The 17040-nt window shown below is 37.8% G+C and overlaps 2 protein-coding genes across 3 annotated transcripts in view; one reads left to right on the top strand and one right to left on the bottom strand.

Moving 5' to 3' along the window:
* Positions 1 to 1096, top strand: part of LOC117372484 (D(4) dopamine receptor-like) — a 13798-nt gene extending 12702 nt beyond the window's left edge. The window contains exon 4 of the mRNA XM_033968299.2: positions 256 to 1096. Within this exon, the coding sequence (XP_033824190.1) occupies positions 256 to 473 (218 nt within the window). The 3' untranslated portion in view covers positions 474 to 1096. The remainder of the gene's footprint in view (positions 1 to 255) is intronic.
* deaf1 (DEAF1 transcription factor) overlaps positions 1 to 17040 on the bottom strand; it is an 18024-nt gene extending 984 nt beyond the window's left edge. Inside the window, exons 1-13 of one of the 2 annotated variants that reach the window (XM_033968025.2) lie at positions 16626 to 17040; positions 15670 to 15770; positions 14553 to 14673; positions 13776 to 13934; positions 12813 to 12952; positions 11688 to 11753; positions 11224 to 11268; positions 10458 to 10578; positions 10085 to 10204; positions 6608 to 6900; positions 3688 to 3786; positions 3096 to 3185; positions 2354 to 2436 (exon numbers count right to left, since the gene is read on the bottom strand). In XM_033968025.2, the coding sequence (XP_033823916.2) occupies positions 2354 to 2436; positions 3096 to 3185; positions 3688 to 3786; positions 6608 to 6900; positions 10085 to 10204; positions 10458 to 10578; positions 11224 to 11268; positions 11688 to 11753; positions 12813 to 12952; positions 13776 to 13934; positions 14553 to 14673; positions 15670 to 15770; positions 16626 to 16818 (1631 nt within the window). In that variant the 5' untranslated portion in view covers positions 16819 to 17040. Of the gene's footprint in view, positions 1 to 1896; positions 2437 to 3095; positions 3186 to 3687; positions 3787 to 6607; positions 6901 to 10084; positions 10205 to 10457; positions 10579 to 11223; positions 11269 to 11687; positions 11754 to 12812; positions 12953 to 13775; positions 13935 to 14552; positions 14674 to 15669; positions 15771 to 16625 lie in introns of those variants that run through there. The other variant, XM_055222745.1, reaches the window with a different exon arrangement.

Genomic DNA, 17040 nt, shown 5'->3' with positions numbered 1-17040 from the left:
GCTGCAAAGCCTTGGCCTTCTCTCAATGATCTTCATGATGAATTCACCTGAAATGGTTTTCACTTAACAGCTGTTGGCAAAAGTGCATGTGTCAAAGCAAAGGATGGCCATTTTAAAGAATCTAAAATGTAATAAGTGCGTCCAAACTCTTGAGTGGAGGTGTATGTTCAGCCGTCTGGAAATGGCCTTTGTTTGTAAAATGTGATATAGACATAAAGTGTATTGACTTATATTGTCCCTCTGTGTCTCCTGTAGGTTGTTTCCTGTTTTGCTGGACTCCGTTTTTCGTTCTCCACACTCTAAGGGCTCGATGCCAGGATTGCCACATCCCGCCGGTGCTCATGAGCGTGGTGACATGGCTTGGATATGTCAACAGCGCGCTCAATCCGGTCATCTACACAGTTTTCAACACAGAATTCCGAAACTACTTCAAAAAGTGTCTGCGCCGATGCTGCGCCTCAGTCTACACATGAACTGCCCCTGTACATGGACTTTGTGAACAGGAAAAAGCAGATAGGTTGCGTTCACGTGGCATCACAACACTGTATAATCTCTATAGGTTAAAATGGAGCTGGAGACAGGTCAGAATTCTTTGGTGGAATTCACTGTTTAACTGTCAAATTGCAAATGTGTTGACCTGGTTTGTGGTTAATATCTGTGTAATCACTAGGCCTGTCCACATGAAACAAAAACTGGCACAAGGTTCAACATCTTCTCTGTCAGCATAAATAAACATCAAAGTTCAGTTACTTTTTTACAATAGAAAAAAACTGGTGCCATTTTTCAGTATTAAAAATGGGATTGTTGTAAATTGAAAGGACTTCAAAATATGACATTAATATGGCAAGTTGGTGGAGCCAATCCCAGACAAATAATGATAACGTTGGAAGCATTTGTTGATCATAAATCTGGATATTTCTTTCCAAAACTGTGAATCTCCTGTAGAGTTATACAGGCAGGTTCTAGGACGTGAGCGCAACCTTATAAGGAGATATGGACAATAATGTTGAAGACAGCAAACGTTTGTTCTGTTAAATTTAAATAAATGCATTTTGTATATTCAGCTAATACTTTGCAAATAAAAGTTTTCATATCTAATCTTTTGCTTGAATGTTCTACCTGAAGCTATAGATCGTAGGGTTGTAGTTAAAAAGGGGCGTGTCAAATGCTCTCAAAACTATACATATCTGACCTAAACTGCACTCACAAGACTACAACTGCACAAAGGGCGTTCATGCAAAAACAGCTCTTTATGAATGTATATATAGACTTTAAACTTGTGAAACATGAGTTTGATTTCCCTTTTTACATATAAATACCAAAAATACCAAATCTTCAGCTAACTCACTCACCAACTTCTCCTTTCCAAGAACATTTATTTATAGAGCACAGTTCCTACCACTTTCACCACAAAAAGATGAACAGCTTATTGAACGCACAGAGAAATACAGACATCTGAGGAAAAGACTGATACACAAGTGCAAACAAAAATGTGGCTTTTGAAAAAGCTGATGGTTGGTGCATATTTAACTTTATTAGGTGGTGTGGAGTAAAGTGAAGCACAGTGACAGAACGGTGTTGCACCAGTTTTGAACACAAGAAAATTGTTGACAATCTAAGGTTCTGCAGGGTTTATAAGATACCAACTGTCGTTATCCCACATAATATATCCAAGTGATTAGTCCACTAATCCAAAATTTTGGTTTGGACACCATCAACTGATTAATTGATCGATCGACTACAGCCCTAATTGACTGATGTGTTAACACTGGTATACAAATCAACCCATCTCATGAGCAGAATATTTTCATCCATGATAAGAAAAAAAACACACAATAATGAATGTTTTTAAAAGAAACTCTTTTATTACAAAAAGTAGGTTATGCTGTACAAACATTTACATATTGGACTACGCAACTATCTTTAGACATAAAGTAAAAAAGGTAAAATATAAATAATTGTTTGCTTGAAATGACAAGATATTTGTGAGGTTGTGGGTTATACTCCTGATCTCTTAAACTCATTAAAGCTGAATTATGTAACTTTTGTGAAGGAGGGTCTGGAGGGTCTTAATGTCATACTGACATTTCAGTCAAAGCAATTACATCTCCATGGAGACTAGCAGGAACCAGGCTCCCCACCAAAAAAGTTATATAGTGCATCTTTAACCAAGAATCCAATCCAGTATGTTTCATTGGATTGGGCTCATAGCAATGCCACATTTTGGGTCCCAGTATGTATTTGGAAATCACAGCTTTATAAAATGTCCCTTGATGCTTATTTTGTGAAAACTGCAGTAGTTGCTTGTACTGAGTAAAACACTGATATTCACATTTTTTACATATTTTTTCACTTGACTTTGTCCATGGTCAAAGACGGGATTTGGTCCTCGTCTTGAACAGCTCCAGTGCACGTGAGCTGGTGGTCCTTCCAATCCTAAAGAGAAAACAGGTAAAACTTCATTAGTTTCATAGTGGGAATGTTGCAACAGAAAAGTTAGTAACAGGTGGTAAAAGTAGGTGAAATTTTAATACATATAAACCTGATTTTTACCCAAGACTGAAAAATATTACCTGGGTAGACTATAAATATTAAAATATGTGAAAGGGGGATTGGATATTTACAGTATATTAAATGGACAGCAATAAACAGCCCAGATATAATATAATATTGCCCATTTTTCATCCTTGGGCAAGACCTCCCTCACTTTTGCATGAATGTGGTGTGAGTGGGTTACATAGTGAAGTCTTTTTTGACTTCTCTAGAGTCATGGCACTTTTTTGATTAAAACAATTCTATACACCACCATTACGCAATCAAACCTTTTAGAAAAAAAAAACAACTATATATAATGTAGTAAATACTGTCCATGCCACTGTGCCTAGATTTTTAAATGTGGTATCAGTGACTGATGGTAAATCATTAATTTAAAATCCATGTGTGAAACTGTACTTTTTTTTCCAAAGACACAACTGCCCATATCTCGCTCGTGTTTTCCGACTCACTAGTTTAAAATGAAGGACATAATGCACATTTAAGAAGCCTAGAGTCCATGTATGCTATGTAATGTTTCAGGTTTTCTTTCTGTTACTGACCTTCCTTTGACAGAAGTTTGAGCAGTAGCTGACTTTGTGACAGCCGGTGCACTCACTGATGGCCACGCGACCGCAGTTCACACACATCTGCTGCAGGACAAAACCGGCCAAAAAATTGTTATTTCAAGAACATAAGCCCTGCAGGGACATTTAAAATTTGCATAAGAACTTTTTTTTTTTTTTTATCTAGACTAGAGCAGTGGTTTTCAAACAAGTTGATAGGATGTCATGCCCATGACTGTAATAAAAAAAAAAAAAAAAACATTTTTAGCTCACACTTACTTTGTAAACAAAACTTATATTTTCCATATAAAAACATAGCAATCAATCATGGCTATAGAAATACACATGTATTTTTTTGTATTTCTGACCAAAACTGTGGAATAACTTTGATTTCTATTTTTACCTCCATCTAAAACAGTGGGGTAAAAAAGAACACCCACAAACAAGGAAGTTCACAGGGGTTATAATGCTGAATGAATGGAGACAGCTGGTACAGGGGGCAGACAGAGAATAGGCCTTTTACATGAACAGAATGACTTCATGTTCTTTCTGTGTCTCTCTGTGTAAATACAGGTTTGTTTTGTCTTACGTTCATAATGATCTCGTTGAGGTCTGAGCTCCTCTTTGGGTCTGAGTCGTCTGAGTGAGAAAATCCCAACTGAGACTCGAAAGACTGGTTCAAAGAGCACTGAGAAAGAGAGAGAGAGAGCGATACAGCCTGTGTCATCCTGTTTACAATCAATGACAAACCTTGTGTAATAGAAAAAAAACAAAACATAATACATTGAATTCTGAAGCTACTCATCTAATTTACAGTGGCGTTTAGAAACATCGCTAATTGATGGTTTTCAGATTTCCCAGATGGGAGCAAAGGCCAGGAGTCCTATTGATTACATTGCGCTTTGCCATGAAATATCCAAAAGGTAAACGCACAAGACTCAAAAACTCACTGTATTACTACAAAAATCTGAATTTTAACAGCAGAAATGTTACCCCTCATATGTATTAAATATAATCGGCCTATATAATGTTGTGATGTCATCTGAAACCCATACAGATGGAGAGCAACTAAAAAGGAGATACATGTTAATATGCAGATTTTTCTTGTGAACATAGTTAGTTCAAGGGTCTAGTCACTGATGAAATGATCAGGTCTAACATTTGTGAATTCACCTGTCAGATACTTGTGATGAAATTTTTATGTAATTAATGGGGAAATCTACCTTTTTCCCTCCACTTGGGAGTATGACCTCATCATAGTTTAGAATCTGAAAACCACCAATTGTTTCCACATGTAAGCCCAATGACTTAACCAGATTTAAATTCTTGAAGAGGTACGTGCAGAAGGGCTTTAACAAGCTTTGCTTTGGAACGAGAACATAAGCTCTGGTACAACAATACAAACATGTTGAACAGTTTCCAGATGTCCACACTTGTACGGTAGTTTACCAATTATTTTGAGGTAAGCAGCCAGACCGTAATCCCCCAGTCTGACTCTTTGGCTTTGTTATTCTAATGCCACTCCATTCAGCTGTGTACACTTCTATTTCCCCATTGGTGGACAAATCAAATATTTCTTATCTTAAAGTCTGCCTGGCATATTCAGAATATCCCTCCACTACATCTCAAGCCAGAACCAAAAATGATCATGTAATTAGTCACGATAATTACAATATCAATTTACTGTTCAATACATGAAAGCTGGAACAGTATATTTTGGGGCTCAATATTTATCATGGGAACATTTCGTTTACAACATCAAGGAGGTTTTTCTTATTTTTCTTAGAATATGGTAGGATTTGAGTTGTAGAGGGTTGGGACTAATTATTGGTTCACTCGGCTATTCGTTTGTTGCAGTGCATTAATTTTTATGATTCTGTCTAATTGAAAATGGTTCACTAGGATTGTTTTTCCTTATTGTTATTGTGTCAGTGGCCTAAAGTAGTTTCAAGATTTTTTTTTTATCCCAGTGTCATCATGTCAATCGTGCTTCAAAATTTGTTATCGTGACAGGCCTACGTTTATCAGAGTTGATTCTGCAGAAATCCACAATGTTTTTCAATCCCTTGTGACTTTTTCCACCTTTCTATTTTCCTCGTAAACAGCCACATTTGTTTTGATATGAACGGACCATGTCCCTGACTGGCTAATACACCTGTCAATCACACCCATCTGAAAACGATGAGATGCACTGATGACCAGACTCGTATCTTCATAATGTATTGTGTGTTGAAGTGTGTGTTCTGGTTTCATGGCAAACAGTATGTAACTTCTCTGGTGGAACTACTCAATAGTGACTCCTCGCCACTTGGTTCTGGAAGTAAATTTCCCATTAATTTTTCCTAAAGACTTTCCAAAAAATAAACAAAAAAACTAAATAAAAGTTTGAAAGCAGTTGCAGTGCAGTTTTATGTTTTGTAACTTTCGTGCTGTAAACAACCGTGCTATTGACATTATTTACCAAATAGATGGTTCGCCTCATGGGGGTCTTTACGCTCTTAATATTGGAATTCTATGGGAAAAATGAAAGGGAAATTTACTTCCAGAACGACAATGAGCTTCAAAGTTGAGCTCTATTGCTTTACCTGGAATGTTCCACAGTATGGCATTAAATGTATCTATCAAGCTTTTATTTCATTGCACTACACACAAGCTGTATTTTCTAGCAGGGTAGTAAAAGCCAAAAGTAAAATCTGCTAACTGGATTAAAAGTCGTAGGAGTGAAAACGCTGCTCATCCAAACCGCCTCCTCAGTTCTGGACAGATTACTGGTGGACACTGCCCCATAGCTACCTGAAGGGAGGAGCTAACTACACTGAAACTAACACACCTATTGTTTACAGTTTCTTTATGTTTAAGGCCCCCATTCCTATTCAAGAAAGGATTGTCTTTACTAACAAAAATAGCTTCTTTATCTCCCCTCTAAAACCCCTTTTCTTTGACTAAGATCTGTACCTCACCGTCTTCAAAGGAGTGGTTAGTGGCTTTAGAATGGAGATGTATGGCAGACTGGGGTCCAGAGGAGGTATGCTAGGTATGACTCAGGCATAGTGCACAGTTAGTATAGTTCAGTAGACCTAGCCTACATACAGAAACTGTAAACAGCCGTTTACAATTCAGTGGTTAGCTCGTCCCTTCGGATAGATATAAGGCAGTGTCCACCAGTAATCTGACCAGAGCTGAGGAGGCAGCTTGGATGAGCAGTGAAACATCTTCACTCGTACAACTTTTTGTCCAGTTGACAGATTTTATTTTTGGCTTTTACTATGATTCAGACCTGGACGACTGAGGGATTACACAGACTTTTTCTAGCAGTGTTTTTTACAACAGGAACCATATGTACCGTACAGCTCTAAAATAGCACTACACCAGGACTGAACTAAAAATAAAAAAAACAATTACTATAAATTATGCAAATGCAAGATCTGCAAAGGAACTTGCATACCACAGTTTGAGAAACACTGTTCTAACACAATATTATTTCACATTTTTACCTCAAGGGGGCTCACCTCTCTCCGGGAGTCCTTCCCCATCACTGCGCCCTGCTTGGCCTGTTCGATCAGGTTCTTCAGCTGCTGCACATTGCTCAGTAAAGTATTGGCCATCTCTTCCAGGTAAACCCAGGTGTTTTTGTCCACCTGGTTACCTGTGGGACTGACTCCGCCCACCGAGCCCACCTCCAGTGTTAGCCCCGCCCCTTGGTGTGACAATCCTGCCCCCTGCAGAGAAGAGCCTGGCCCCAGAGTCACTTTGGTCTGAACCGGTTGTGGGGCTACAGCTAAAGCAGGTAAAGCCGTCAACACTAAGGGAGAAATAAACAAAAGAGAAATATATCAGTAAAAGTCCTATACTGTTTATTGTGTCTACTATTTCATATGCAAACATTTCAATTAATCTATGCAGGATATATATGAAAAATCTCCTCAAGTTTTTGTTTTTTCACCTTTTTTCCCCTCAAAGATTTAAATTCAATTTTTTATAATAATAATAAGATTTTCAAGACACAGCCTCGGTTACCCTGGGGCAGACTGACCGAGGTGAGGCTGCCAATCTGTGGCATCGGTCCCTCCAACCACCACCAAAACTCACGCACACACCACATTCAAGGTGGGTGAACTGCCACCATCATGGACACAATGATTAAAAGGTGTTTGTAATGATCTCAAAAGTGTTATGACTTTCATAGTTATGGATAGTGTTAGGATAAATAACTATGCTTATTCTTTGTCTTTGCAGAAACACGAGAGGAAAGGGCTGTTTTCCTCAACACTTGTAAAAATCATACTATTAAATAGATGTTAGTAAATTAGACTGTTTCTAATGTCATGATCTTATCTAAAATTATAAGCCTTGAAGCCACAAGATTGTGAGCGGGCTTGCATCTCCACAAACCGTACTGTTACTTGGAAACAGAAATGTTCCTTTGGCTATAATCTTCTACAGTATAGCATGAAATGTTTCCATCTACATGGAGAATGTTCCAAAGTATGGTTTTAACTTTTAATTTCTATGAAATTGTACAAGTGATGTGCCACCTCCAGAAAGTTACATACTTTGGCTTTAAGCTCTAGTTAACAACCAGCTTAGAGATACCTTAAATTGGGTTTTAAAGCAGTGAACCGTACACCTTGTGAAGAATGAACAGACCTTGAATTCTCTGAAGGGCAATATGTCTCCTAAATAATTGCTTCCATTTAAATAGATTTTTCAGGTCCAATTAATCTATTTGCTCTAGTGTGTATGGAAGTGTGGACCGATCACTGCTCTAATATTAGTGCTTTAATTTTTGCTCTAGTGTGCATCATAGTGTGGATCATAGTGTGGATGGAAGTGTACAGAATCACTGGTCTAATATCATTATAGTCCCCAGAACTTTCCCATCATGCATTTCCTAGTATTGGTGTTTACTGTCATTTTAAACACATTTTTAACGAAATAAAGGTTGAAATATGGCGACTGAAGGTTTCTAGATAGAGAATATTTACATATAAAGTGTATTACAGATGAAAACGGTCACACATGGTCACATTTTTATATAGATCTTTTCCACCTTCAAGGCACTCAAAGCGCTTTACGTCAAGGAACCACTCACCCATTCACACACACATTCATACAGCACTGTACGCAGACACTGGGGGAGAGGCGGGTTAAGTTAAAAATTTTAGTATCGTGACAACACTATCCAACACAACACTATCCACAATGGCAATTATCAAAATACCACTACAATTATTTATAATTTTTTTATAGTCGATTGATCACCATTAGTTGATTAATCACTGCAGCCCTAATTACTTAAACATTCCCCAGAACTTCCCCATCATGCATTTCCTTGTACTTGTGTTTATGTTATTTAATAGTGTCTTAAATCGTTCTAACAGGATGAGTTATATCCACAGATTAGGGCCATTTCTCCCCAAACGCTGTTAAAATGATGAATGAAGCTACTTGTTCCCCGCAGCACTCGTCTGATCGATGGGAGGCTATTTTTAGTATTTCTGTCACACTTTTTCTCATTTTGAAGAACAGAAACTGAAGACAGTCACAGGGAGGAAGATGAAGGGATATTTTTTTTTCCTTTTTTTTTTTATAAGATGGAGGGGTATGTAGGTCACCCAAGTGGACATGCTGACATCACACTCCAGGTGGCTTTTGATTGGTCCATTTTAACAATGCTGAGGAGTCTAAATTAGTCACAGCAAGTACCACACAAGCTGTTTATGTAGTGATGTCTAAAAGTTGCATCACCAATTAAAACTTCACTATGCATGCTTTTAAGTAGAGGGTCTGACATTTTGTTGTTTTGCCTGGACTGTTCCACCAACTGGCTTTAAACTTAATAATTTCCATGGAGACTAGTGTTGTCACGATGTCAACATTTCAAACTAGCTCTTGATGTTATGGAATAGACTTGATATTGAATTGATTCAGATACCATAATGATTATAAAAACAATCTTTCTTTGCATGTTTTTTCTCAATAAAGAAAACCTTATTAAACCTTATGGTTAATTTGTTTCATTAATGACACTTTTCCCTTCTCTCTACTACTATTGGTTATCCTCTGTCATGCTCTGAGTGACAGGTGAATTTAACCAATCACAGTTAAGTCTGAACACTCAGCAGCAAATGGCTTTAGGATGTAACTAAAGCTAATATGTATATAAAGTACATGAATCGTGATAGCTGGAAAATAATGAATGGAAATGCATGAGTACTCCATCACACTACTTCTTTGATAAAGTAGTGGAAGTTTTTCAGGGAAGTAACTAATTCATTTAACTTACTTTTAAAATGTATATTGTTTTTTATCAATAGCATCAAAATCAAGAGAGAAATCAAATCCGCAGTTAGACCCCCCCCATAATGTTAAAACTGTCCAATCAGGAGCAAGTTGAGGGGAGATGATGGATGGTACAGTGAAGTGCAGAGCTGCAGGGGATCATGGGAAATACCCAGGACGTCTCATTAAGAACAGAAGAGCGTATGCTTTTATATGAAGGACAGACCAGACAATTGATCAATGCAATAATGACTTTGAGTTAACTTTCAGCAGAGGTTTGGACACCAGGGAGCAATGTATGTGTCAACATTTATCTTTCTATGTTTAGGAGCAGCATTAGGAAGAAATATAAATGTGATGTAAGTGTATACAATGTAATTCTTAGCCTTTGAGATTTACAGATAGGAGCCATTTTTTCTCTCTCTTCTTGAGGGGATACGGCAACTGCTTTTTTCCATTGAGAAGTTATTGCTTTGTCTGAAACGTTCCACAGTATGGAATTTAACATATCTCCATGTAGAGTAAGAGTGCATGTTTTTCAAGGTGTTCTTAATCAGCAGCATTATTATCTGTAAAAGCAATATTTTATTACATCTGATGTCTACCATTTTTGGACACAAATAGGTCAAAATTTGAATCTTGCATACTGTCCCTTTAACAATGGTCACGAGTCAGGAGTACCTAGCAAGAGGATGTTTGTTCACCTGTGGCGTTGGCGAAGACCTCGGGGGGTGTGTCCAGAGCAGAGGGTTCTCCAGATGATGCACGTTCAAAACTCAAAGTTCCTGTTGTCGTGGCGATGTGCCCGGTGGGCGTGACTGTGACTGAAAACACAACAGAGAATCATGTGGACAAATGAGGGATTACACCGTCTAACAGAGAATTATCTAATAATACAACAAATAAGAGGAATGGAACTAGAGTTATATGATATGGAATTATGGGCTTTTAAATGTGTTAAAGAAGAACTATTGTACTTGTGTCTGCTATATAGTCTATGACACAAATCTGGACTTGAACAGGATCAAACCAAATCTACATAAAAACTAAAAATAAGATTAGTGATCACAGCCTTACATGTTCCTGGAGGGAGAGTGAGGCTCTTTGGGACGGTAAGTTCTTTCTTTTGGGGAATGACCGGAGGATCGCCATCTTTCTTCCTCCTTTTGTATGGGACAAACAAACGAACTGGACCGCCCTGAAAATACAGAAAAAACAATACGATGAAGAGACACTTTACATTCATGTCATTTCATCTGTTTACAATAATATAACATAAGTAAGGAGCAGAGGAGCAAACTGTGTAACGCACTGCTCCGAGTTGTTTAATCCGCTCATACCATGGTCCCACCAATTGAAAATAGTTCACTTTTAAACATGACAACGTTTTGCCTGTCCATGGATGTTCAAAGCATTAGTAATTTCTGTTTTAGTTGAAGCTAGTCCCTCCTAATAGTAGTTCATTTGTTTATCTGTTACTGTGGTGATGCTCACAGTGATAGTGATACAGGATTAACTGATTGCTGGTTGCAGTTATACAAAAATAATGCACAGTAGTTAGCCTTAGAATTCTCACTGACCGTCGTATAACATATAATATAGCATGTAACAACTAATATAAATATATAGATATAGAAAAATATTCATGGGTTTCAAGCTATGGCAACTGTCCTCCCTGGTCAGCAACTTCAGCAAATTCAAATCAGGTGTAAATGACCATCACGCTGTAACCTGTCATAAGCATCTTTCCTATGATGTTTATCTTAGTAATGTATTGTTGTGCCACACCATACCATACAACATCTCCATAGTTTCATCATACCATAGTTTAAATCAAACTCACCAAAATTATTTGTTCTGATTCAATCTGCTCCCCTTCCTTGGCGCACTGCAAAGGGGAAAAAAAGAGAGAGAAAAACACAGACACGGTCAATGTTAACACAGTTTGGATTCATTAATTGATTGAATGGATATTTTAGATCTTATTAGCTTTGACATGGGAATAGATAAAATTCACATTACATTAAAATGTATGTTTTACATAAGAAGTCAAACAAGGAATCAATGGTGAAAGGCTGGCGAGAATGCATGTTTTGAGATGACAATGCTCGCTAACACAATATTAGTCTTAGCTGTAGAGATGCACTAATTTCAAGACTTTCTTTAAAAAAATGTTCTATAATTAAATAATGTCATAATGCGGAATGTTCCAGCCAAAGCAGTCACATATCCATGGAGACAAGTTGGATGGCAGGTCCTCCACCATTAAAGTTACATAGTGCACCTTTAATACTGAAGTAGACTCACTAGAATTATGTCGTCACAGCATGAGGCACAAGTGCAGGAGGCCGCGTGAGGGACCAAGATACGATCCTAAAGAAACACACAGAAGAGACAAACAAAATAAGTAAGTGCATTTGACCCATTCTTCTACATCACTGGGCAACTTAACTGTTCTTCATTCATATTTCCAGGTAAACCGTTTTATTACTTGATTACTGCATGGTCCTGTTTAGGTGTTTGATTTTCAAGAAAAAGGTGAGAGTGACTAACTGAAGAAACTGTTGGCTAATGCTAGCTAGCTTATGACTGTAATTTTATGTGTGAGACTTGTTTAACAACACAAATCAGCTCACATACTGTAGTTCCAATTACATCACTTGTTAAAACAAAGCTCAGATTAAAGTCTAACTTGAGTAACAGAGCTTCAGACAGAGTAGTGCCTACAACTGACATCACACCCCCAGGGAATGTTGATGACGTCAGCTGCACAGTATCAACAGGATAAAAGAGGAACATGCAAATTCTACTAAACCCTCACACAGTACTTTGTTTGGTGGAGTTTTATGCAATTCAGTAGAACATTCCTGGCAAAACAACATCATCATGGAGAAAAGGAGGTCTGGATCCTCCACCTAAAAATACTTACATCATGTTGCTCTAATGTGGATGTTTGTGTTTTACTGTACTTTTGATACTTGCTGGAGCTGCAGTAATCTAATAATTTCCCTTGAGCATAAACAAAGTATTCATCTTTTATGTATTGGCTATGTTTTGATCATTATCTCATTAATGGAGTTACCAGATTTTTAAAATGTCATATAAACAGTTACAGTGATTAATCTGACTTCTTTCTGAATGTTCACACGTGTGCAGGTTTTGCCGAGGAAAAGTATGCAAAAAAACTACTGTGGCAAAGACAAATTCAAAGAGAAAATATTAAAGATTGAAAGAGTAATTTTGAAATTAATTATATTGTGCTTTCCAAATGCAACAGTAACTAATAATCCACAGATTAAACAACACATGTCCCTAGTTGTTTTAATGATTAGATTTCTTTTCTGCATATAAACATACACCAAAAATCGGATTTAATTACTGAGTTATCTAATTATTAAGGTTATTTCATTTTCACTGGCCTTGTAAATGTACCTGTATGAGGCAGAGCAGTGGTCTTCCTGCGTATCGGATGCTCCTCTTCCAGTCTTTGCTGCTGGCTCGTCCGGCCAAACCCTCGAACTCTGTGGGAGTGTACCACTGCTGGTTGTGTTTGATACATCGCCCTTTGCCTCCTGTGCGCACAATCCATCAAAAAGTTTATTCCCAGCATCACAGCAGCTGGATAAAGTTGCAGCTGGATAGAGTGTAGCGGTGGGATGAAAAGAAATGTATCTGAAGTTGTGGAAAATGACCAAAAACATGACCGAGAACTATTAAAAAAGGCTGCAAAAAGAACACAAGAAAATGTACATGTTCTTCTCTCTCTTCATAAAAAAACTAAATCTAAAGAAATACAGACATTTCACATGAATCCAACTATTATTGGGATAATCCATCCAATATACTGAGATACTGTAAATATTAAATCCTACTCTTTGTTTAGAGCAAAAATTTAACTGTATACCATATTATATGACGGGACCAAAAGTAGTTTAAAAATCTGACACATTATGCAGTGACATAATTTTATTTGAAAAATGTTCTTCAACATTCTGACTGGGCAGCAGCATAACAGACAAAATGTGTTTCTTTTTTTTTTGTCCTGATTTTTGTCCATGGAATTATTGTTTTCGCCCCACAATAATTACTTTACCAACACACAGAATCAGAAGCATGTTATTTAAAGAGAGAAAGGTTCAGTTCAACTTTGTCTGATCCCAAAGTCTGTATCAGTGATGGCTCTGAGCGTGAGTCTGATACTTGTTGACTTGATTTTCTTGTTTCAGATGTCAGGTACATTGTATATTTTTATTAAACTGTAGGAGCTTTTTCACATTGAAAATGTGTTTTGAGCTCTTACAGGAGAAAATGTAATTACTGCCACTCATGTAATGTTTCCACTCACTCAAAAAATGTGAAATGTTGTGATGTCATCTATAGCTCTATCGCTGGTACCTGATCCGAGCCTGTTCTTGTAGAGGATGCCGCTGGTCTCTCGACAGCGCACAGGCAGCTCGTTGTTGTACACTGAAGGGTCCCAGTTGTATTTGGATCCAGAGGGTTTGTCCTGAGGCGAGAGCGGTGTGGAGGGTGTCTGTGCACCAGACGGGCACACTACAAGAGAAGGATGTTGCATCAATTTTTTATTTGATTTCACATTTTCTTAATGTAAAAATAATTAAACAAATAATTATGACTTTTAATAATAAGGTTCAGCCACACTGACAGATGCCCATGGAGCATAACAAGAACTGATCTGAAACGTGCATTATGTAATTTTATACATCTTATTATGAATGGACTTGCCTCTCCACAGATCAGACCTGTAACCTATCTGCTTGTCTCCATGGACGTAGATAGGTTGTCATACTGTGTGACATTTCTAAAATAGATGCCATATTGTGGAACAAATGCAATAATATCTCCATGAAGATATTGGACACCTACAGGACATGATTTATCTGGGATGTATTTAAAGCTATTTTCATCTATTAAAATGCAATAACATCACCTATTGATCTCTTACTAAATATTTCAAACTTTTCAAACCCCATTTATTCATTAGCATGTACTTAACCTAGTTTTGACCATTTTTCATGACAGTGATTTAAAAGTAGAACATTTCACCCCCTAATTTACATATTCTACACAGTTTAATGTGCTCTGCCCTCAAGTCTGCATGTGTGAAGCAAACTCCAGGGAAAAGAGATATTTTGGTGGTAGTTTTCAGACCTGGAGCGATGGCGGAGGAGGATTTGAGTCCAGCCGCCTCCACGATGCTGCTGTCCGTGTGCACTACGATCAGAGTCGCCTTTTGGTTCAGGCCCTCACCGAGCTGCAGTGTGCGGCCGCTCTGGAAAAACAGGCAAACAATTTAATAAACACACACGCTCTGATGAACATACAGAATACTGATTGATTTAGGAGGGATGAGAATTGGGATATTTATTTTAACTAATATCAATATTTGATATCTAGTAGCTACTGTGTCCAATAAGTGATATAAAAAATGTCTACTACATAGCAAGGCTCACAAATTTATGTGAAGTTATAGTGAATTTCACAAATGAACTTTTCACTTTTGTAAAAATAATGTATTTATTTACATTTATTTGCATTTATATGGGACATAAAATAATTTGCTGTATGATTGTGTAAATATACAACCATGTTTTTAGCCTAACTGCTTTTATATTTACTCATTAGTTTGTTCAAAAAGAAAAAAATCAGATTCAATGAGGACAAACGGGGAATGTCACAGACACACAGAGACTGGGGCAGCTTAGAAAAAATACTGGTTCCATATACTGGTAACATTTTCAATATCGGACACGTACCAAAAAGCCCTCCATTATCAGTCACACTGATTTTAGAACCAATGCATATCCCCTGTCCCTAATCAAAATCAGAATCAAATGAGTGTAAGTAAAAATATCACATGAAAGCTCAAAAGTTCACTATGTAACCTTTCTGGTCTTTGGTCTGTGAAGATGTTATAGATTTGCCTATGTTCCACAGTACACACAATTAATTGTGTTGAGTGCATGGGTGATTTTTCTTTCTTTAAATAATAATAAATAAATAAATGCATGGCAACCAGTGCAGCAAGCACTGTTTTTATAATGCAACAGAATGTAAAAATATTACAAGTATACAGAATACTGTACTTTAATTCGACCATCTAACCAAATAGAGTACAAAATACATTTTAATGCAGATATTTGGTATTCTGTAACTAAATACACTTTCAAAGCATTCCTCCGAACACTGATTATGAATAACGCTGCGTATGATAAGGTGCTGAAAGCTCTTCGCTCCCCCACTGTGGCTGTTAAAGGCAATAACCCACCAGCACATGTTCAGGAAGACTCCCTGAGGTTGTTGTGGTGAAAACATTGTCATCTGCCCCATGGACACCGGACACAGACACAGCAGTCACCCGTGCCACCTCTGTCAACAAAGAAAGCAACAAAATGAGACCAGTAACCAGCAAATATTTGAAAATATTTATAGTGTCACGGATTACTTTATCAGTTTGACAGGGAATATTACAAAATTGAAAAGAAATTAGTAATCTGTTTAATGCAGAACCTTATGTCAATGCTTTAAACTCAGATTTGGCAGTATCAGGTATCCCATGCACTAGAAGAGGCTATATATTCTTAAGTATTGAATTACTAATATTTGTGGATGGATAAAATAATATAAATAATATGAAGATAAATTGTGCTTATTTATTATAATGTCATGTACATTGAAGTATATTGAATTAGATTTTGCACATTGGTTATGTTAACATGCCCACAAAAAATCTGACCATTATCTGATTTCTGGAGTAATCAGATATTGAAATGTGATGTAAACAGTATCTGATATGAATAATCTGATTTTCCTGACTGTTCACATTTGCAGGTTTTGACAAGGAAATAATTATGCAAAAAGAGCAAACAAATGTGGCAAAGACAGAAATGAAAGAGAAATCTTGGCCAGGACTTCCTTGAAAAAGAGAAAAAAATAAATACATTTATTCTACTTCGTTTTTCAAATACAACTGTTATTCTAAGGTATCCATTGATAAACACGTGTCCCAGGTGTTTGAAGATTTCCTTTGAGCATGTAAACACACACACACATCAATAATCAAATATAATCACAGAGTTCTCTGATTTCACTGCCCATGTAAATATACTCAGTGAATCCTTGTGTTTTGCTGCAGCAGCGCCCCCTAGCCTTCCCCTGGTGTAAGCTGCATGTGTTGACAGTGATGGTGGCTAATGCTAACTAGCTCTGAACCCTGGGCCTCGCCTGCAAACGCCGCCTCGGCCTCGTCTGAGTTCTGCAGGGACCCGGCTCCTATGTCGAGGTTTCCCGGCTCCATCGCCTGTGCCTCTGCCTCCGACTCCGTGTCCGAGCCTATCCCCGGCGGCCCGTGGATCGGCCCGGTAAGGGGCGGTTCATCCAGCCCGAGCGCCTTCGTGGCCGAGTCGGCTTCGTCCATTCTTCCGACGCACGACAAAAGCCGAGCGGAGCCGAGCCCGCGAGCCCGAAGTGTGCCGAGGCTGCACGATGCGAGCACACGCGGCAAGCAGCCCAAAAACTTCACAGAGCACACAAATTAAGGTTTACACTGGCAAGTGACGTTTAAATTAGATAATATATGTCTAATAAGCGTGAAAACAAAGCACAAAGACACGCACACACGTTTACCGTTTGTGCCTCA

The sequence above is a fragment of the Periophthalmus magnuspinnatus genome, chromosome 6 (genome assembly GCF_009829125.3).
Source record: "Periophthalmus magnuspinnatus isolate fPerMag1 chromosome 6, fPerMag1.2.pri, whole genome shotgun sequence".
Taxonomy (NCBI): Eukaryota; Metazoa; Chordata; class Actinopteri; order Gobiiformes; family Gobiidae; genus Periophthalmus; species Periophthalmus magnuspinnatus.
The sequence above is the reverse complement of the archived record's forward strand: the minus strand, read 5'-3'. Positions and strand labels throughout refer to the sequence as shown.